Source organism: Zalophus californianus, chromosome 10, assembly GCF_009762305.2.
Source record: "Zalophus californianus isolate mZalCal1 chromosome 10, mZalCal1.pri.v2, whole genome shotgun sequence".
In the NCBI taxonomy this organism is placed as follows: Eukaryota; Metazoa; Chordata; class Mammalia; order Carnivora; family Otariidae; genus Zalophus; species Zalophus californianus.
Genome location: NC_045604.1, coordinates 98348176 through 98369673, shown reverse-complemented (window position 1 = coordinate 98369673; position 21498 = coordinate 98348176). Strand labels below are relative to the sequence as shown.

General features: G+C 51.8%; 1 protein-coding gene across 2 annotated transcripts; it reads left to right on the top strand.

Annotated features, from left to right (window-relative positions):
• On the top strand, window positions 1–9865 carry ASL (argininosuccinate lyase). Of its 2 annotated transcripts, XM_035722536.1 has the most exons (17): window positions 1–67; window positions 283–337; window positions 3769–3963; window positions 4214–4297; window positions 4566–4622; window positions 4785–4882; window positions 6391–6468; window positions 6569–6646; window positions 7057–7109; window positions 7452–7514; window positions 7711–7825; window positions 8009–8093; window positions 8204–8263; window positions 8527–8610; window positions 9245–9325; window positions 9463–9569; window positions 9678–9865. In XM_035722536.1, the coding sequence occupies exons 2-17, from the start codon at window positions 326–328 to the stop codon at window positions 9820–9822; spliced, it is 1395 nt and encodes a 464-aa protein (XP_035578429.1). In that variant the 5' UTR covers window positions 1–67; window positions 283–325; the 3' UTR covers window positions 9823–9865. The 2 variants fall into 2 exon arrangements, with proteins under 2 accessions (XP_035578429.1, XP_035578428.1); XM_035722535.1 differs by lacking the exon at window positions 1–67 and having other exon boundaries at window positions 70–337.
• Window positions 9866–21498: the final 11633 nt, after the last annotated feature.

The following is a 21498-nucleotide window of genomic DNA, read 5'->3' as shown; positions in this document are numbered from 1 at the left end:
CGCTCGCGCGGCCAGAAAAGCCCCGCCAGGTGGCTGGCCAGGGGACTGACGGCGCGGGCAGGAGGTGGTGAGTGCCCGACAGGCGGGACGGGCGGGACGCGCGGGGCGGGCGGAGCGGAGGACGCTGACGACCGTGGCGCGCACTGGGCGCTGCCCACGTCCGCCTCCCCACAGGCTGCGCTGGGCCAAGGGCAGTGCCGAAGCCCAGAGCCCCGAACCCGCCCCGCCCGAGGGATCCCGTCCGGGGGCCGAGGAGGTTGTCAATCCCGGCTTGTCTTCCAGACCCGGACCACCGAGGCCCCTGGACGACGACGAACCGCCCAACATGGCATCGGAGGTGAGTGGGACCTCGGGGACGCAGGTCCTCCGAGTGTCCAAACGAGGGGGAGGGGCACTCTGGGAGCCAGCCAGGGCCGTGACCTGCACACGGGATCTCCCCGTGCCAGACCTGCCGCCGGCCACCCTCCTGGTAATCGTCTTCGGTGGCTCCAGGCGATGGGTACCTCCTGGTGCACCTGCCCGGGCCTGGGAGAGACCCGTGCCTGGACTTCCCGGTGGCCGCATCACCGTCTGCTCTCTCTCCCTTCCCGCTCCCTGGGAGCCTGTGTGGCACTTACCAGCCCACAAGGCTAGGGAAGGTGGCCCTGACCTGACCTGATAGGGCTCCCAGCAAGGGGTCAGGAAAGGAGCTGCCCACTCATTCAGCTCCCTTGCCTCTTCATTCCTTCTTCCCCGATGCCCTTCCTGTTAGTCCCCACCCTGCGCCCCTTCTCCTGCTGTAGCCCTTGTCCCTGTGTAGAAGAGGCCACATGACTATGGCTTGTGGAAAGAACCAGGAGGTAGGGGACCATGCCCTGGAGCCCTAGTGGCCCCAGTGTCTGGTGGCTTCCTGTCTCACTGGCCTCTCTTCCTTAGAGCCAGAGGGCTCCTGGGTTCTCTTCCTGACCACTGAGTAGGCATAGGTGTCTTTTCTGGGGCCTCAGTTGAATTATCTGGCAAATGGGGATAATAATAGATCTCTGCCTCCTTCTGTAAGGTACTGGATCATGAGGTCATTGCTTTGAAGCTTTCAGGTAAAAGGGGCTGTTTGCTTGATGCCAGTGAAGGGAACCTGTGGCCTGGGAAGCAGGAGGTCTGGGTTCCAGTTCTTTTAGGTCCTCATTAGCTAGCAAGGCACTTCCTCTCTCTGGACCTGTTTGTTCATCTGAATAAACTGGATAAGAATGCCTGCCCTGCTAGTTTCTGGATCATGGTGTAGTGGGTTTGTTTCTGAAGCAGTCACTCGACCTCCCAGGGTAACAGTGCCCAACTCACAGGAGGGTGTAATAGCATATGTAGAATGCCTAGCACAGGGCCGAGCTGTTCTACTATGTAGTAAGTGCTCAATAAATGGTGACTAGGCCTGGGTGGCTCAGTCATTAGGTGTCTGCCTTCCGCTCAGGTCATGATCCCAGAGTCCTGGGATCGAGCCCCGCATCGGGGTCCCCGCTCAATCAGTCTTTAAAAAAATAAAAATGGTGGCTAACGATACCAACAGTAACAACACGTTATTTTCCTTGTGCCTTCTAAATTGGCTGCTGCTCATTCATCCCAACCCAAACCAGTGCTCCTTGCCCCAAAGGTATCATCCTGGCCCAGATGTGCCCTAGGTTAGAGGGGTGCCCTTTCAGCCACATTAGGCCTCCCCCTCTCTTCAGAGCCCAAATGGTAGTGCCTCATTCTGACATCCTTCTGGGATCTTTTTTTAAAAAAGATTTTATTTATTTATTTGAGAGAGAGATTGAGAGCTTGTGGGGGGGGGGGGCGGCGGCACAAGGGGCAGGGAGAGGGAGAGAGAATCTCAAGCAGACTCCCCACGGAGCGGGGAGCCCAGCAGAGCAGCTCTATCTCAGGACTTTGAACTGAGCAAAAACCAAGAGCCAGACACTCAACGGACTAAGCCACCCAGGCCCCCTCTTTCTCGGGTCTTTTTAAGCCTGCCAGTGGGGTGGGAGCTTGGCTCCAATGCAGAGTGGACTGCCTTCAGGAGACCAGAGCATCAGGTGACTTCTGCTTGCCCCAGGCCGTCCTGTGGGTTGGTGCTAATTGGTTTGGCTGAAGCCCCACTTGTTAAGTAGTTGTTATTACTAACAACCTGGGCAGGGAGTCCAGGGCCTGCTGGAGGAGACAGTGCCAGGTTTCTGGCTGAGGGGCCGGCTGGCTCCCAATCCTGACTGGCACTGGCTGGCCCTGGTCCTCTGGCCCCAGCAGTCAGGAAAGGGAGCCATGGGGTGCTTTGCGGGAGAGCTAGGCTTGGCGGGAGAGCTAGGCTTGGCGGGTAAGGGGCGGATCTAGCTCAAAAGGTTGAGGGGGGCGGAGGCTGCTTCTGCAGGGCAGAGTCCTCAGACAGCCAAGGCTGCTGGGCGATGAGGGGTCAGTTCACAGCCTGGGGCCTGAGCGCAGGGGAGGCCCCCACGGTGCACACAGGAACCAGGACTGGCGCTAAGGCACGCCCTGCCTCTGGCAGACCTTGGCCCCTCCCTTACTAAAAGCATTTACTGAGTGCCAGGCACTATGCTATGTATGCACTTAGAAATTTTACCTAATTGAATGCTCATAACAACTCTAGCAGATAGGTACTACTATTGTCCTTAAAGAGGGGTGACCCTGCAGTTTAGAGAGGTTATGTACTATGCCCACAATCAGGTGGCTAGGAGAGGTCGGGAACGTTGCAGGGTCACAGAAGAGGACATATGTCCCCAGCAGCCATTATAAACTCTCCTCCACAGAAAGTTGGCAGTGAAGTAAAAAGTCTCCCTTCACCCAGGGAACACTCTCCTAATCCTTGGCATTCTGGGAGCTAGGACTGCTCCCCATGTGTTCTGTACCCCTCCCCCACCTGTCACATGCTCTGGCCTCTGTACTCTTTCAAAACAGAGGTGTCTCTGTCCCACCCCTCTGCCCTTGGCTCCTGGGAGGCAGAGGGTCAGCTAGTGACCTTCTAGAAGGCCAGTGATAACAGATGTGCCAGAGGCATTCTCCAAAGGAGTGATGGAGGTTGGGATCTTAGGCCCTGCACCAAGCTATGGGAGAGAAATGCAGGCCACTGGAGCCTGATGGGGCCCCTCAGGTGCTTCCTTGCCTGTCCTTGCTGCAAAAGTTCAGGATACCAGAGCCCGCAGAGAGGCCCTGGTGGAACATGGGGTTTGGAGTGCGGACCCTGCTTCAGATAGCTGGGCTGCAATCCTGGCTCTACCTCCCCAGCAAGGGCTCTGTGCCATGGTTTTCCCCTCTCTGTAGTGGGACAGAATTGGTACCTACTTCAGAGAGTTTCTGTTGGTGCATGCTAAGCAATTACAATTATGCCTGGCACACAAGAATGAGATATGTGTTAGCCAGGATTATTATCATTATCGTTGGAGTATCACAGCTGGATTGAAACTCTGGATTCCAGAGTGACTTCTTCCCTTGGTCAGTGTAGCAGGAAAGGTCCCAGAAGTTCTGCTGTAGTCTCAGGGGTGCCTTGTACCCTGCCATCATTTCCTTAGAGAAGTGTCACAGGGTGGGAAAGAACCCTAACTTCAGCCACATTCCCACACTGACTCCCTGAGTGACTTCAGGAATTTCCTGATCCTCTCTGAGCCTCAGTTTCCTTATCTGTCTAGTGAAATAATCCTGCCTGCTGGTTCCCACTGCCATCAGACTTGATAACTCTCCTGTGGGCCCTTTGTGAGAGGCACTGTTCTCAAGGGTGGGGAGGAGATTAATTGCTCCTGCTCTCCTGGCCAGAGTGGGAAGCTATGGGGTGGCCGGTTTGTGGGCGCAGTGGACCCCATCATGGAGAAGTTCAACTCATCCATTGCCTACGACCGGCACCTGTGGGAGGTGGATGTGCAGGGCAGCAAGGCCTACAGCCGGGGCCTGGAGAAGGCGGGGCTCCTCACCAAGGCTGAGATGGACCAGATACTCCATGGACTGGACAAGGTATTCTGTACATCCTAAGCCCCACCCTAGAGCCCCTCCCTGTGGTCCGGGGCTCCTACCAAGTCCCTCGGGGGTGGGGACTGCATCCCCCTGTGGAGCACTCACCCTTCCTGTGGCGCACCTGTAGGACTCAGCTCTTATACAGAGACAGTCAGTGTTCAGACGTCCTCTTCCCAGGGGTGGGACCGGGGACCGGTTTGGCTGCGGACAGCTGACCCCTGACCCCTGGGGTTGTTGCCATCTGCTACAGGTGGCTGAGGAGTGGGCTCAGGGCACCTTCAAACTAAACCCCAATGATGAAGATATTCACACAGCCAACGAGCGGCGTCTGAAGGTATGACCCCCCCCTGCCAACCTGTCCGCCTGGCCTCCCCTCTCCACCTCACCCTTGGCCACTTGGAGCATAAGCGCCATCATTCTGTTCCCTTCCTCACTGGCAGAGGGCAGGCCGGACCTCAGAGCAGGTGGCCTCTGCAGAGATGGCAGGGACCAGGAGTAGGGAGGGAAGGTGACAGGGCTGGGAGGAACCAGGCCCTGCCTAAGCTGACCCCAGTGGGCTACAAGTAGGCAGACCCTGACCCCATGCCTCCCTCCACCTCCAGGAGCTCATCGGTGAGACTGCAGGGAAGCTGCACACAGGCCGAAGTCGGAATGACCAGGTGCCACCAGTTCCTACGGCCCCCGCCCCACCGCACCCCCGGGCCCTGTGCATTCCCGATCTTGGGGAGCCCAGGTGGCAGATTTAGGGCTCGGCGGTGGTCCTGGCTCCCCAGCGAAGCAACACATCTCTCTCCCTGAGTGCCACATTCTCCTCCCCACAGGTGGTCACAGACCTCAGGCTGTGGATGCGACAGAACTGCTCTAAACTTTCTGCCCTCCTCCAGGAGCTCATCAGAACTATGGTGGACCGGGCAGAGGCGTGAGTCTCCCGTGGACCCCCAGGGGGGCATGAGGGCAGCCGGGGTCTGCTGTCCCCTAAGACAGGCAGCCTGATTGCCAGATCTAGGTGGCAAGGGTGAAGGCGGTCGGGGAGCCAGGCCCTGGGGTTCAGGGGCCTCCCGGAACTCCTGGACCAAGTGAGGCAAAGCAGCCAGGCACGGGGGCACTTCCTGCCACGTTTCCTCCTGCCAGGCCCGCCGAGCTCAGCAGGCAGGGCGAGCTCACCCTCTGAGGCTTCATAAGTAGGAGGCTGAGGCACTAGGCAGATGCCCCGAAGCCTGAGGAAAGGGGTCGCCTGTGCTGGGGGCAGCCCGGGTCACCCTTCAGCCTGCCTGTGCCCCCTGTCCACTGTTCCACCCCCCGGTCCCCACCCAGCGTGGACACAGGACAGCCAAAGCTGCCTCCCGCTGGCCTTGTCCCAAGTTTTGGCTCCTGTGACCTCACGTCTTTCGGGTTGCCTTTGCTCTTGGCCGACCTGGCCAATTTGCTGCCGAGAAGTCCCGATCCGGCGTCACAGTCAGGGTTGACCCTTCCTCTTCCGCAGCTCCCTGGGACCTCTGTTTCACTGACCTTACCACCTGGGGGACAATGAGGTCATAAGAACCATCAGTCACCCTGGGGGTGCTGGGGAGAAACAGGGAGTGACTCCTAATGACTAAAAGGTTTCTTCTCTGGGGGAAAGAAAATTTCTAAAATTGATGTGGTAACGGATGTACAGTAAAGTGTACAGTCTAAATGGGTGAATTGTAGGTGAATTGTAGCTCAGAAAAGCTGTTGATTAAAAAAACAAAAACAAAAAAAACAAAACCATCACCTACGGCACCTCTGCCTTGCCTACTTTAAAGAGCCCCCTGCTCGGGGCGCCGGGGTGGCTCAGTCGTTACGCGTCTGCCTTCCGCTCGGATCATGGTCCCGGGGTCCTGGGATCGAGCCCCGCATCGGGCTCCCTGCTCCGCGGGAGGCCTGCTTCTCCCTCTGCCACTCCCCCTGCTTGTGTTCCCTTTCTGGCTGTCTCTCTCTCTCTGTCAAATAAATAAATGAAATCTTTAAAAAAATAAAATAAAATAAAGTGCCCCCTGCTCTTCCGAGGTCCTTGGGAGCTTCTCAAAGTGCTCACAAATGCGACTCCCCCTGCCGGGTAGTACCCACTCTGTGTGCCCTCCTTTGCTCTCAACCTCTGCTCAGAGCTGAGGACTTAATCCCATTTGGTCCCAGCCCCAGTCCTACTCTGGGAGGCTCCACAGCCCTGGCCCGGTCCTTGGGTCACACTGCCCCACTTCTGGTCTCCTCCATTATGATGTGTTTGTCCCCAGGAGATCACTTGGTTTCTTGTGCAGGCAGATCCTTGGAAGGCTGGCCCTGCTTTTCCCTGTTGGGGCTCAGGCCTGCAGGGTGTGGGGTGACACAGGCAGCCCTTGCCTGAAGCTGCTGAGCCCCTCAGGCCCCTGCCCCTATTCTCCGCCCCCCCCCCCCCCCCCGTCCCCGCAGGGAACGTGACGTCCTCTTCCCAGGGTATACGCACCTGCAGAGGGCTCAGCCCATCCGCTGGAGCCACTGGATCCTGAGGTGAGTGGGGTGGGGCATAGGGCAGGGGTACTGTGGAGGGGCTGTGACAGAAGGGAGGGCCCCAGTTTGCCCTGACCGCTTGCCCCCTGGCTTCCTGCAGCCATGCCGTGGCGCTGACCAGAGACTCTGAGAGGCTGTTGGAGGTGCAGAAGCGGGTCAACGTCCTGCCCCTGGGGAGGTGAGTAAGGCCCCAGTGTTCTGAGGGCCTAGGTGGGGGTGGGGGTTGTGCCACACGGCTAGCACGGTCCTTGGGGACCAGCAGAAGAGGAGGTGCTAGGAAGGACAGAGGAGGCCAGCCAGCCGGGTAACTGGCCTCTCCGAAAGGGAGGGAACCCTGCTTGGACCCACGGCTCCCTCTAAGGTGGGGGTAACCAGGCTGGAAAGTATGTCAGAGCAGGGCCAGAGCTCTCCAGGGAGGTCCCAGCCCGCCAGCCAGTTGCCCTCAGCCTGCCGTTGCCACTCCATGGGGACAAGCGTTCGTCAGCCACGCTGACTGGGCAGCAGCCCTGACAGTCAGGGCTTGGCTCTGGGTGTGCACGTGCGTATGTGCCGGGAGCCCTGCTCACCGGCGCTCCCCTCTTCCTGCAGCGGGGCCATTGCAGGCAACCCTCTGGGTGTGGACCGGGAGCTGCTCCGAGCAGGTGAGGTGCCCTTGCCCCTCCCCTGCGGAGATCCCCCTCAGCGCCTGCCAGGCCCCACAGACACACACTCGGAGCGGGCAGGGGTCTGGTTGAAACCCTCATTTATTACCTATGGACACTGAGGCTAGAGGGGCAGGAGAAGGCTGGTGGCAGGGGTACATGGCTCTGGGGACACTCAGAGCTCCTGCTTCCTTCCTGGGACCTGTACAAGAGACCCTTCCCCACTCCTGCCCCTCCCTACTCTCCTCCCTGAAAGAGTCTCAAGGGGGAGCCGGCTGGGCAACCTGATTTGGGGTAGAGGAAGCCGAGCCCTATTGCCTTCCCCGTCTCTCCCTCCTCCAGAACTGAACTTTGGGGCCATCACCCTCAACAGCATGGATGCCACCAGTGAGCGAGACTTTGTGGGTGAGTCCTAGGAGCCAGCACGCTTGTCCTCTGTAGGGCCATTCCCCCGCACCCTGCTCTGATTTGTCCTCTAGCCCTGGCTCCTCTCCAGCCCCCTCCCACCCCAAGTCTGGTCCGCCTGGGGCTTCTCCAGACTGAGTGGGGAGCTAGAGAGGCCTGGTGACCAGAAGGCCTGCTCTCCCTTTCCTCCCACAAGCTGAGTTCCTGTTCTGGGCTTCGCTGTGCATGACCCACCTCAGCAGGATGGCTGAGGATCTCATCCTCTATGGCACCAAGGAATTCAGCTTTGTACAGCTCTCAGATGCCTACAGGTAAGGCTGGACCCTGCCCTACCCCAGCTCTGCACCCACCAGCATGGCTTCCTTCCTCCCCACCCCGCCCCCCCGCCCCCTGGAGCAGACCTGGACTGCATGCTGCTAGACCTCACCTGATCCAGCCAGCAGACCAGCCAAGGGGCAGGGGAGCCCTTTCAGCCCCAGCATCTCTGTCCCCAGCACCGGAAGCAGCCTGATGCCCCAGAAGAAAAACCCAGACAGCCTGGAGCTAATCCGGAGCAAGGCGGGGCGAGTGTTTGGGCGGGTGAGCAGGGCAGGGAGTGGGGGCAAGGCTTTTGGGCTGACCTGGGGCTCCCGAGGGAACTTCCAGGATGGGCTCGAGGTCCAGCCTCCTCAGTCTCACTCTTTTCTCAGTGTGCTGGGCTCCTGATGACACTCAAGGGACTTCCAAGCACCTACAACAAGGACTTACAGGTGTGAGGCTGGGGCTGTGGGTGAGGGACCCACCTGCACATACACCGCATCCCATTTCTTGGGGCCCTGGCACATCCAAGCAGGGGCCCCGCGGAATTGCCACCTCCCACCCTATGCACCCAGCCCTTGACTGCCCTTGAGAACTCTCCTCTCTGTTGGTGTGGCTTGTACGAGGTGCTGAGTGTTCCCAGTGGAGGGCAGTGGGGATGCCTCAGTGGGGGACAGGGCTGCTGGGCTCTCACTTCCTGCCGCGTGCCTCGCAGGAGGACAAGGAAGCCGTATTTGAAGTGTCAGACACCATGAGTGCTGTCCTCCAAGTGGCCACAGGTGTCATCTCTACACTACAGGCAAGCCCCCCCGTCTTGTCCCCCAGGCCCCTCCACCCTGGGATGGGCATGCCAGGAGGTGATCTTGAGAGGAGGTGAGGGTGGGTGCATCCAGAAGATCTGGGGCAGGGGGAGGTGGGGAGGTGTTTGCTCCTGCTCCTGAGACCCGCGAAGAGATGAAAGGTGCTAGCTGCAGGAGAATGGAAGTGGGTTAGAATCTAGGGGTCCCATCAACCGGCCTGACCAGATTTCTTTTTTAGCCGTCTATGATGGGAAATTTCGGTACGCGCAGTTGAGAGAATGCACAAGGAACCCCTATGGCCTAACAGCCAGCTTCAACAATAATCCAACAAATAATGGAGTACCTTGCTTTGGCTATCTTTACCCACTACCCGCCACCACCCGGTGGTTCTGATGCACACTAAGGCTGGGGCCCCTGAGAAAAAGTGCTGACAACCCCAGGAGCTCCCCTAAACATCATCAGTGATGATGGCAAATGGCTCAAGCAGAGAGAGCAGAGCAGGCTGGGTCAGAGTGGATCTGCCCAAGGCCGGGGACATCCTGGCTAACGGGGGGTACGCTTTGGGCCTGAGGCTGGCAGCTTCACCACCCAGGGTCCCCAGGACTCACTACTCCCCCCACCGGTGTCCCCCAGATTCACCGTGACAACATGGCACGGGCTCTTAGTCCTGACATGCTGGCCACTGACCTTGCCTACTACCTGGTCCGCAAAGGGGTGAGTGTGGGGTGGCTGGGGAGGCGGGGGGAGATGGGGATGTCCCCCAGGCCGAGGGTTGGGGGAGCGTGAGGGCATGGGCTGAACAGGGGTCAGAGGAAGACTGAGTCGGTGCTACCTGTGCCTGGCTGCCCCAGATGCCGTTCCGCCAGGCCCATGAGGCCTCCGGGAAAGCTGTGTTCATGGCCGAGACCAAGGGGGTCCCCCTCAACCAGCTGTCGCTGAGGGAGCTACAGACCATCAGGTGCGGCCCCCTCCCCTCCCTCTGCTGCCTCCCAGGAGGTGAGCCTGGGCCCCTGAGGCCCCTGGGGACCCCACGGGGCCCTGGCCCACCTCCTCCTCTCTCCCCCAGCCCCCTGTTCTCGGGCGACGTGAGCCGCGTGTGGGACTACGGCCACAGCGTGGAGCAGTATGCCGCCCTGGGTGGCACAGCGAGCTCCAGTGTCGACTGGCAGATCGGTCAGGTGCGGGCCCTGCTGCGGGCCCGGCAGGCCTAGAGCCCTCCCCACCCCGCGCCCAAATAAAGCAGGCCCAAGAGGAGGACGCTGCTTGTTTCCTGCCCAGCCTGACTCCCTCAGCGGTGGGCTTTTGGGGGCCTGTTGAGTGGGCAGTGGGGGCCATCAAGGAAGCGGAGAAAATGCACAAGGGTAGCAGGAGTCATGGATGGGGAAGGAGAGGGGATTGCCTTCATTAGAGCTTCTGCCCTGCTCAGGCCCCACACCCTTCACTGTCGGTGGCACAGTACGCGGCCCAGAGCATCTTGGGAGGACGGGCCTCCTTGGAGCCTTGATGGCCCCTGATGGGCTTGGTTAACTCAGTCAGTCCCTGTTCATTATCCTTCCTTCCAGCATCCTCTAGGCTCGCCTGCTCACATTCACCCCTTGCTTAACCCACCCTTCCCTGAACAATCAGGCACCGTGAGAGGGTGTCCTGGGCCCTTGTGGGGGGAATGGCATATTTGGTGGTAAAGTCAGTCATCCAGCTAGCGTGGGATGCCAGGCACTAGGTGAGCTTCATACACATGCAAAGATGTCTCCTTCACCCTAGAGAGTAAGGTACTGCCACGTGGTCCCAGCACGGACCATGAGGTGAGGGCCACAGACAGGCAGTGCCTGGGGTGGGGGGGGCTGCCCCCTGTTGCAGTCAAGGACTTACATTTAGTCTGCAAAGGGCCTGGGGCCAGGCCTGGCACACAGTAAATGTTCAATAGCAGTGAGTCCCCAGGGCCAGCAGAGGCCTCTTCTACACAGACGTCACCAAAATCCTCATAAGAAATGTCTGAAATTTATGTTTTATTAACAACAAAGTTAAACTCAAGGAAGAATGAATAACCCCTCCCAAGTGTTTCTTGGGAGCAATGGAAACACTTTGTAAACTAAACAACCCAAACTCCCAGCAGTGGGCATACCACACCGCATTCCAGAAAGGGCCAAAGCCATGGCTCACAGAATGTTCTAGAGTATTGGCTCTCAAAGTGTGGTTCCTCCTTCCCCTCATCCTCCTCATCTGGGAATTTGTTTAAAAATGCAAACTTTCAGGCCTGAGACCTACTAAATCGGATTCCAGGTGGGGGCCCAGCTACCTGTTTTTGCAAGGCCTTCAGGTGATTCTGTTGCATGTTCAAGTTTGAGGATCTCTGGTCTCTAGAATCTTACTACCTAAAGTCGCTGCAGACCACCGCCTCTCCTCGGCCCCAGCCTGACCTGTTCCAGAATCTGCATTTTAACAAACTCCCCAGATGTTGGTTGTACACATTAGAGTCAAAGTGCTGACTGAGAGAGGGTATGGAGTCTAGTCTCAGAAATGAAGGAGGGACTTATGTCTGTCAAACAGCAGACAGGCTTAAAATAATGATTGTAATACACAACTGTAATACATTTGACACAGGGAATAGTCCCTGCCCTACACCTCCATCGGTAGGGTGCACCACAATCCAAGCGGGAACTCTGTTTTCAGACAAGCCTATTAAAAGTTTCTCCTTAATTGGAATCAGCCCCCAGTGCTTCCCACCTGTGAGCCTGGCCACATGCCCTCCGACCTGACCAGAGGAATGAGCCTCTCCTGGCTCAGAGAGAGCAAGAGTTTGTGTAGCTTTTCTCCAGACTGTCCATTCATGATTGTGTTACCCCCCTTGCCTGCCTCTTTCTATTCTGCCACCAACTGACTACTTAAACCAAAGTTCAGTATGACCTTGTATTGGTTTCCCATAAAACAACATAAAGATCATCTTATGATTCTTGAGGTCAGAGTCTGAAATGGGTTTTACTGAGACAAAATCAAGTGTCAACAAGCATCTGGGAGAATCTGTTTCTTTGCCTTGTCCAGTTTCTAGAAGCCATCTGTATTCCTTGGCTTGTGGCCCTTTTCTTCATCTTTGAGGTCAGCAGTACAACGTCTTCAAATCCTTCTGTAACGCCGACCCTCTGCTTCCTTTGTCACATCCTCTGATCTTTCTGCCTCCCTCTTATAAAGACCCATGTGATTACACTGGATCCACCTGGATAAATCAAGATAATCGCTTCATCTCAAGATCCTTAACTTAATCACATCTGCAAAGTTCCTTTTACCATGTTAGGTAACATATTCACAAGTTTGGGGGATTATGATATCGGGGAATCATTGTTCAGTCTACTATATTCTGTTGTCTGGCTCTCAAAGACTAATGTCCATCCCATGTGCCAAACCTTCACTCCATCCCATTTCCCCCCCAAAGTTTTAACCCCTTAAACATCAATGCAAGTTCTAAATCTCATCAACTCAGAAGTCCCATATCTCATTATCTAAATCATCGAAATTAGGTATGAGTGAGACTCTGGGTATGATCTATCCTGGGGCAAAATTCCTCTCTATCCATGAATCTGAGAATCTCATGTGATTGTGGTGTGGAGTAGGGTTCATGCATACAAACCCAAGAAACAAATGATCTAATCCCAGAATACAGGGCTTGTTTAGGCACTCGATAACACTTAGAGGCATTTCAATTAATTTTTAAAAAAGATTTTATTTGTTTTAGAGCACAAGTGGGGTGGGGGGGAAATGAGGAGCAGAGGAAGAGGGACAGGCAGACTGCACTAAGCACAGAGTCCTATGCAGGGCTCGATCCCAGGATCCCGAGATCATGACCTGAGCCGAAATCAAGAGTCGGACACTTAGCCAACTGAGCCACCCAGGTGCCTCGAGGCATTTCAGTTTTATTTTATTTTTTTTAAGAATTTATTTATTTATTATTTATTAGAGAGAGAGAGAATGAGAGATAGAGAGCATGAGAGGGAAGAGGGTCAGAGGAAGAAGCAGACTCCCCGCTGAGCGGGGACCCCGATGCGGGACTCGATCCCGGGACTCCAGGATCATGACCTGAGCCGAAGGCAGTCGCTTAACCAACTGAGCCACCCAGGCGCCCGGCATTTCAGTTTTAAAAGGAAGAAAATGGAAGGGAAAAAGGAATACTGGTTCCAAGCAATTTTGAAATCTGACCCAGAAAATTCCACTAGGTTTCAAGGCTTGGGAACACAGGTTTTCCCTGGTCTCTGAAAATAACAGTGTTCCTGTGAAACTTTTCGTAAGTCAAAATGGTATAAAGAAGCAATTACCATTAATTTAATATGGAAAAATTTATGAGCATTCCCAGAACCCCTCCTAGGCTTTTCTGATACCTTAGGACATATATTGCTAACAGATGCCCAAAATAAATCAAGATAGAGCACAGATGTTCACAGACAGTTCCAAGCTATGGTGGCTTGATGCCGAGAGGCTGAGGGCAGTTCCTGGGGAAGGCGCTAGGTGGGGCCGCTCTTGCTGCTTGGGGTGCACACTGCCTCTATAAAGGCTCAAGGCAAAACACACAGTATGCCAATTTTGCTTTTTTGCCTTTTTAAAAGCAAAAATCTTCGGGTTTCTTTTGGTTAGTGAAAAGGGTACTAATGTAGATCTTTCCTAAAAGGAAAGTGGCGTAAGGCAAACTTTTGAAAAGCAGCGGATGCCCACAATCCTCCCCGCCCTTGAGCTCTGCCCTCTGGACCTGCCCCACGCCCCGCAGAGCCATCATTCTTTTTTCCTGAAGGGCAGCACATCTTTACGGTTGAGTAACATGTAAGTGGCCTGTTTCCTGCTTGAAGAATTTTGAGGAAACTCGGGAAGCCTTCTTTAATTTCCTCTCCTCCTCCTCTTCATCCTTGCTAGGGATGTTTTTGCTGATATAATATCCTTAAGAACTTTGCGGGTCTCCTGTGAATGTCACAGGGGTTCACTTCATGAGACAAGAGATTGCTCTACAGATCTTTCCGAAATAATGCCATTTTTATTCCTGGCTTCTGCTGAGAGAGCTGAGGGGATCCGCGAGTCACGTGCCAGATCTCTTCAAAGAGCACTCTTTTTTTTAAAAAAGATTTTTATTTATTTATTGAGAGAGAGAGTGGTAGAGAGAGAGCATGAGATGGAGGAAGGTCAGAGGGAGAAGCAGACTCCCTGCTGAGCAGGGAGCCCGATGCGGGACTCGATCCCGCGACCCCAGGATCATGACCTGAGCCGAAAGCAGTCGCTTAACCAACTGAGCCACCCAGGCGCCCCAAAGAGCACTCTTAACAACAAAGTACTCTGACCTTTTGATCTCTTCCAGACACTAGCAAAAGGTTGTCCAACCATAGGCTCTCTCTCTCTCTCTATAGTTGTTGTTTTTTTTAATATTTTATTTATTTATTTGACAGAGAGAGACAGCGAGAGTGGGAACACAAGCAGGGGGAGTGGGAGAGGGAGAAGCAGGCTTCCCGCTGAGCAGAGAGCCCCATGCGGGGCTCGATCCCAGAACCCTGAGATCATGACCTGAGCGGAAGGCAGATGCTTAACAACTGAGCCACCCAGGCATCCCTAGGCTCTCTCTCTAAAACATGCTTTCCTGATGGTGAAATCCCTAATTTTAGCATCTTTTGAGATCTAGATTTTCCCCAAATTATCAAGTCCTTGTTTCTTTTTGCTTAACAGTCTTACCTCAATTTGTCTCTCTTCTATACTCTTGGCTTCAAGGGATGATGAGAAAGCAAGTTCCTGGCAAAAGGAATGAGGTTGTCTTATTGGCTTTTGTTCTAAACTTTAATCATCCCTTGGGGTTTGGGGCAGGCCCCGTTTCACCAAGCCTGTTGTCTTCTGAATGAAATCAAGGTCTATAAGGAAGAAGGGGGGGGGATGGCTGTGAGTTTAGCAGCCAATTATGTCCAGAATTTATGATTACTGTCCTATTGAAAAACCAAAATTGCATTCACATCTGCCTCAAAGCTGGTAGACTCAAAGTCAACAAAACTCCAGAGGTATGTTCCTTTTTTTTTTTTTAAGATTTTATTTACTTATTTGAAAGAGAGATAGCGAGAGAGACGAAAAGAGAGCATGAGAGGGGTGGAGGGGTACAGGGAGAGGGAGAAGCAGGCTCCCTGCTCGATGTGGAGCTCGATCCCAAGACCCTGGGATCATGACCTGAGCCAAAGGCACATGGTTAACGACTGAGCCACCCGGGCACCCCCAAGACACACCCTTTTTAAAAGAATATTTATTTATTTTAGAGAGAAAGAAAGAGCACACATGTGCATGCTGGTGGGGAGGGGCAGAGGGAGAGAATTTTCAAGCAGACTCCACAGGGGCTCCATCTCATGACCCATGTGATCATGACCTGAGCTGAAACCAAGAATTAGACCTTTAACTGACTAAGCCACCCAGGCGCCCTAAGACACACCTTTTTAAGGGTTCAGTTTAGCGGCTTTTAGTGTGTTCACAGAATTGTGTGACCATCACCACCACCAATTTTAGAACATTTCATCACCCCAAAAAGAAGCCCACAAGAAAGTTTTGTGCTTCAAAGAAAGTAAAAGGCATTCATAGAATGGGAGAAATATTTGTAAATCATATACCTGATAAGGGTCTAGTATCCGGAATATAAAATGAACTTTTACAATTCAACAATGAATTGTTTATTGTTTTAAATTTTATTTAATTGAATTGAAAATGGACAAAGTAGGGGCGCCTGGGTGGCTCAGTCGTTGGGCGTCTGCCTTCGGCTCAGGTCATGATCCCAGGGTCCTGGGATTGAGTCCCACATCGGGCTCCCTGCTCCTTGGGAAGTCTGCTTCTCCCTCTCCCACTCCCCCTGCTTGTGTTCCCTCTCCTGCTGTCAAATAAATAAATAAAATCTTTAAAAAAATAAAAAAACTCTCAGAAAGGTAGGAATAAAGGGAAATTTCCTCAACATGATAAAGGGCATTTATTTAATTACACAATTACAATAATCTTTTTTATTGGTATTGTAACACATTGCCTTATTAATAATTAAGGCATTCTGAATACGCCATATCTCAATGTGGACAAAAAAATTTAAATATTGATTATTTGCTAGATAAAGGGCATTGATGAGAAATCCACAGTTAACATCATATTCGTAGACTGAAAGCCATTCCCTTAAGATAAGGAACAAGACAAGGATGACTGCTTTTACTGCTGTTATTCAATATTGTACAGAAAGTTCTAGCCAGAGCAATTAGACAAGAGAAAGAAATAAAAGACACCCAAATTGGAAAGGGGTAGAACTATGTCTATTCATGGATGGTGGGATTCTATATTTAGAAAATCCCAAAGAATCCACCAGAAAGCTGCTAGAGTGATACTTTGTTACAGCAATCCTAGAAAACTAATACAGTCACATTCTGAAGTCGTGGGTAGACATGAATTGGGGTTCGGAGGAGACACTATTCAACCCACTACCCTGGGCTTTCAGATTCCTTTACCAACATTCATTCTTCCATTTCTGATCTGAAGATCATCCTCCCAGACAGATGAGATGGAAAATAAGAAGCTGCAGGCAGCCGGTCACTGTGTTCTTGTTCCAAACACAACTTCAAAGCCTCTTGTTACCATTTCAGCCTGTTTTTGTGTCCCCCCCCGCCTTGCTCTTTTATTGTCAATCCGGTCTCTCTTTGGCAGTGGACCTTTTTTTCCGCTTCCCGTCTACTCCAGCTCAGCCAAAACGACCCCCCTCCCACTCATTTGAGATTGCCCCAGTAGAATTTGTACTGAGGTGTCTCCAGAGCCACCCACCTCCTTAGACCATCTAAACTCCATGAGTTTACATTGCAACAGCAGCTCACTTCTGGGTCATGTCCTAGAATTGTATGATTCCTGCCCAATATTTGAGACACAAGATTGTCATTTTTGCTAAGGAAAGGGTGTATTGTGGGAGCAGGGACCTAGCTGAGCCCTCATCGGGCTCCCTTCTCGGCGGGAGGCCTGCTTCTCCCTCTCCCACTCCCCCTGCTTGTGTTCCCTTTCTCGCTGTGTCTCTCTCTGTCAAATAAATAAATAAAATCTTAAAAAAAAAAAAAGTTCAAGACAACCTAACTCTCTGGGTTGTTATTTTTTCCTTCTTTTTAAAAAGAATTATTTATTTATTTGAGAGAGAGGGAGAGGGAGAGAGCACCGAGCAGGGGGGAGGAGAAGAGGACGAGGGAGAAGCAGACTCCCTGCTGACACGGGGAGCCCGTGTCCTCAAGATCATGACCTGAACCAAAGGCCGAGGCTTGACCAACTGAGCCACCCAGGCGCCGCCTTCACGCCTCCTCCTCCCACGGAGTGAACTCTTAAAGGAAAAAAAAAAAAAAAAGCTTCTGGGCATTTTTTTCAGGGCTGGGAGGAGAAAATTTAATTCTGTAGTTGTTGTAATGTTCTGCTAATCTTGAAAGAAATGTATGAAGTCACAGAGCTAAAAACACTGATTTCAAATTTTGAATTTCACAGCAGAATTACAGTATAAACACATTTATTTTAAAACATTAAGAGGCAAAAGACCACATATATAATTCCATTTACATAAAACACCTGGAATAGCCAAATTTATGGAGACAAAAAATAGATGAGTGGCTGCTTAGGACTAGATGGGCAGGACAGAAAGGATAGAAAGCAAAGAGCACAGTTTCCTTTTGAGGTGATGAAAATATTCCAAGCTTAATTGCAATGATGGTCACGCGCATCTGGCAATATACTAAAAACTATTGTGTTGTACACTGTAAGTGGATGAATTGTGTGGTATTTGAATTATATCTCAATAAAACTGTTTAAAAAAATAAACATTAGGGTGCTCTCTTTGCTGAATGCACTGTGAGAGTGAAGACCATTTTCAGTAACCAGACTACATTCCAGAAAATGTCATCACCCTGAAGGGACAGTTATTGTAAAAAGCCCAGAGGAATCCTGTGGAGGGATATCATCAGTGTAGAAATCAGCCTCCTTGGAAAGAAAAGTGAGAGGCTCTGGGCTGACAAACAAAGAGGAACCGGCGGGGGTTCAGGCAGTCTGTAGTTAAATATAGCACATGAGCAAGGGTGTTCCACTGGGTTTCCGTTAGGATGAGGTCTGTGCGTGCTCACTTCCCCATTTATGTCTTTATTCAGAAGAGCAGGTCTCTTGTTAAAATCTGAAAATTTGGGACACCTGGGTGGCTCAGTCCGGTGAGTGTCTGCCTTCGGCTTGGGTAGTGGTCCCCGGGGTCCTGGAATCGAGTCCCGCATCAGGCTCCCTGCTTGGCGAGGAGTCTGGTTCTCCCTCTGCCCCTTACCCTGCTTGTGTTCTCTCTCTCTCTCTCTCTCATAAATAAATAAATAAATAAATAAATGAATAAAATCTTTTAAAAAAATCTGAAAATTCTTGGATGAAAAAAATCTATCTGCTGGTTCAAATGAGGCCAGGTATTGCTTGGTCAGTATCTCAAGCCCAGAAAGTTACTGGCATTGAACTTGTACAAATTCACCTTCTTTGATTCAGCAAGCTACAACAGTTAATCACCAGGACATCAGAAAATTTTTAGATGCTATCTGTCTCTCAGAAAGGAACCAGTCAGTGGGCTAGTGAAAGAGGTCTGAGGTTGTCCATCTAGAGAAACAAGAAGATTCCAAATGAGTCCCAAGACCTATTTGAGATATTGTTTAAATGCAATAAAATTTATCTATTGGAAAAAAAAAACCAGGAAGTCTCAGGCACCTGGGTGGCTCAGTCAGTAGAGTGTTTGCCTTTGGCTTGGGTCATGATCCCTGAGTCCCGGGATCGAGCCCCGTGTTGGGCTCCCTGCTCAATGGAAAGTCTGTTTCTCCCTCTCCCTCTGCTCCTTCCCCTGCTCATGCTCTCTCACTTGCTCACTCTCTCAAGTAAATAAATACAATCTTTTTTAAAAAAAATAGGAAGTCTCAAACTTGTGTCCTGATCAGCTGAGTATCCTGTGACTTGCTAGTTAAGCTCAAGGCTGTGACCATACAATCTTTGCAGCGACATTTGGTGTTGCTGCACCCCACCACAGGGGGAAGCATACTCTATTAGTACTTTCTGTCCTAGATCATCAGAAAGTCCTTTGGATGTAGGGTCATTTGGGAAAAGAAGTGAACGTGCCATCAACAATGGTAAATGCAGTCTTGGGTGTATTACCTTGAGTAAGTCATTTTACCTCTCTGAACCTTAATTTCCTCATCTGTAACAGAGACAGAGCCATTTTACAGTCTTTCAGAGCTGTAAGGCTCCCTTCACAGAATGCCTGCTCACAGGGATTGCTATATCACTATTGTCATGGAGCAGTAGGAATGCAGCAGGCACCCCCACACACCCCAGGTGCCCCAGTGATGCTCTGTAGGTTCTCATCTGGGGGGCAGGGCCCATGGGATGGAGCTCATGGAACAAGGAGGGGGATCAGTTGCCAGAAAGCCATAGTCCGGCTAAACCAAGACAGCCAGGACTCCAGGGCAGACCCCTGAGTACAAACGTATTCACGGTAGCTGTCCAAGGAAGGAGGAGAAGGGAGAGGTTCCTTCTGACTGAGGAAACAAAAGAGCTGGCATCTGAACCAAGCTTAGAAAGATGACCCGGAGAACAGGGCAAAGAACGCTACAGCCTCCGAGACAAGCCTGGGAAAGTACTTCTGGGACCAAGAGAAAGGTGTACAAGTAGAAGTGCACGGAGGGATGGGAGAGATGCCCAGAAAAGTAGCTTAAGACAGACAGACTGACAGGCACATAGTAAAGTGACTCTGTGCTTCAGATGTACAATAACGGTGAATAAAACACAAAAAGAGAAAGACCCCGAAAGATCTCGTCAAGATTAAAGTAAGTGAGACCTCTTTGCGAACCAGACACAAGCAGAAGGGGTGGATGGGGAGCCCCAGGGCCTGCCTCTGGCTCAAGGGCAGAGCTCGTGGCTGAGGGCTTCCATTTTCCCTTCCCTGGGGTAGCAGGAAGTACAAGCGCCCATGGGTACAACCCCCCTGGAGAGCCCTCAAGATGCCCAGTGAAGGGGGAGATGAACAGACCCTCCACCCTGAAGCTCCAGGCCTAGAACACGCGCAGGCACAGTCTCACACATAAGCACAACGTCAGGAGTCATCTAAGGAACGTATGTTGCGGTGTTGATGGTGAACGTGAAGAATGGAAACAGCCTAAATGCTGAATAGGGTAAGGGCAAAATCAGTGGTGGTGTATTCGCACAGTAGAATCCTCTCCAGCAATTAAATGGTTGAGTTAGAGCTACCTGTACCTGCGTGGACAGATCTGGCCAAAGCGCCTCACGTGCCTGCGTGTGGTTTCCTGGGGGTGGCAGAGTAGACTCCTCTCCCAGGGAGGGATGTTGCTGTCAGTGAATGGTTATCCAGTCCACCACAGGTATTCAGAGAAAGAAATGAGCAAGGTCACTTCGGACTGCGGCCAGTGTCAGGGATAAATCAGGGAGACGTGGAGAGGGTGCTAATTTATATCAGGTGTATTAGAGAAGAACATTCCATGCCCCTTATTCCTCTCATTTAAAATCATCTTCTGCTTTTCTCCCTCCCATATGGTCGGTTTTGAGCTCTTTTCTTTAGGTGGGGGTGGAAAGCTGATATTGGGTCTTGAGAATGCTGCAGGAGAAAAGGGGTTTCAGGAAGAGTATGTCTCCTCTTTCCAGCAACCGCTGATGTGGAGACATCATTCCATGTCATAAAATTGGTTCAAAGAATCTTACCTAAATGAAGTGTGGAATTGAGAATATGTATGAAAGTTCCAACCAGAACTGAAACTTGTTCTGTTTTCTGTTACTAAAAGCTGTCCTTGGAAAGGAGACACTGATTTATAAAGTAACATGTGGAACCTCAAAAACATTATGCTGAGTGAAAGAAGCTAGACACAAAAATCATCCTGTATAATTCTATTTGTGTGAAACTCTAGAGAAGCCAAATCTAACCTATAGGGACACAAAGCAGATCAGTGGTTGCTTGGGGCCAGGGGTGAGGATAGGATTGACTGGGAAGGGTCAGAGGGACCTGCCTGGAGTAGTGGGAAAGTTCTATATTTTGATAGTGGTGGTGGGTACTCAGGTGTGTACAATTGCCAAGTCTTATCAAACTGTACACTTAGAATGGGTATGCATTTTATTACAGTAAACTATACCTCCAGAATTTGTTTTAAATAATTTTTTTAAAGATTTTATTTATTTATTTGACAGAAAGAGACACAGTGAGAGAGGGAACACAAGCAGGGGGAGTGGGAGAGGGAGAGGCAGGCTTCCTGCTGAGCAGGGAGCCCGATGCGGGGCTCGATCCCAGGCCCCTGGGATCATGACCTGAGCCGAAGGCAGACGCTTAACGACTGAGCCACCCAGGTGCCCCTGTCTTAAATAATTAAAAACAAAACAAAACAAAACAAAAAAAACTGTCCTTGGAAGTACTTCTGAAAGGTGAGGGAAGAACTTTTTAAGACAGTCGAACTTTAGAGACTATTTTTAGATCTTGTAAAAATAATCTCTAGTCTCTAAAATACCTGTTACTTTAATTGGTTGTTATAGTTCATAACTGCTGCCCTGATGTTGATATTAAAATAGCAGGGGGTCCTGGCTGGCTCAGTCAGTAGAGCATGAAACTCTTGATCTTGGGGTTGTAAGTTCGAGCCCCACCCTGGGTGTAGAGATTACTTAAAAATAAAATCTTTTGGGAAGCCTGGGTGGCTCAGTCAGTTAAGCAGCAACTCTTGGTTTTGGCTCAGGTCATGATCTCAGGGTCACGAGATTGAGCCCCACGTGGGGCTCTGTGCTCAGTGGGGAATTTGCTTGAGATTCTCTCCCTCTCCCTCTGCCTTTGTCCCTCCCCCCTCAAATAAATAAATAAATAAATAAATAAATAAATAAATAAATAA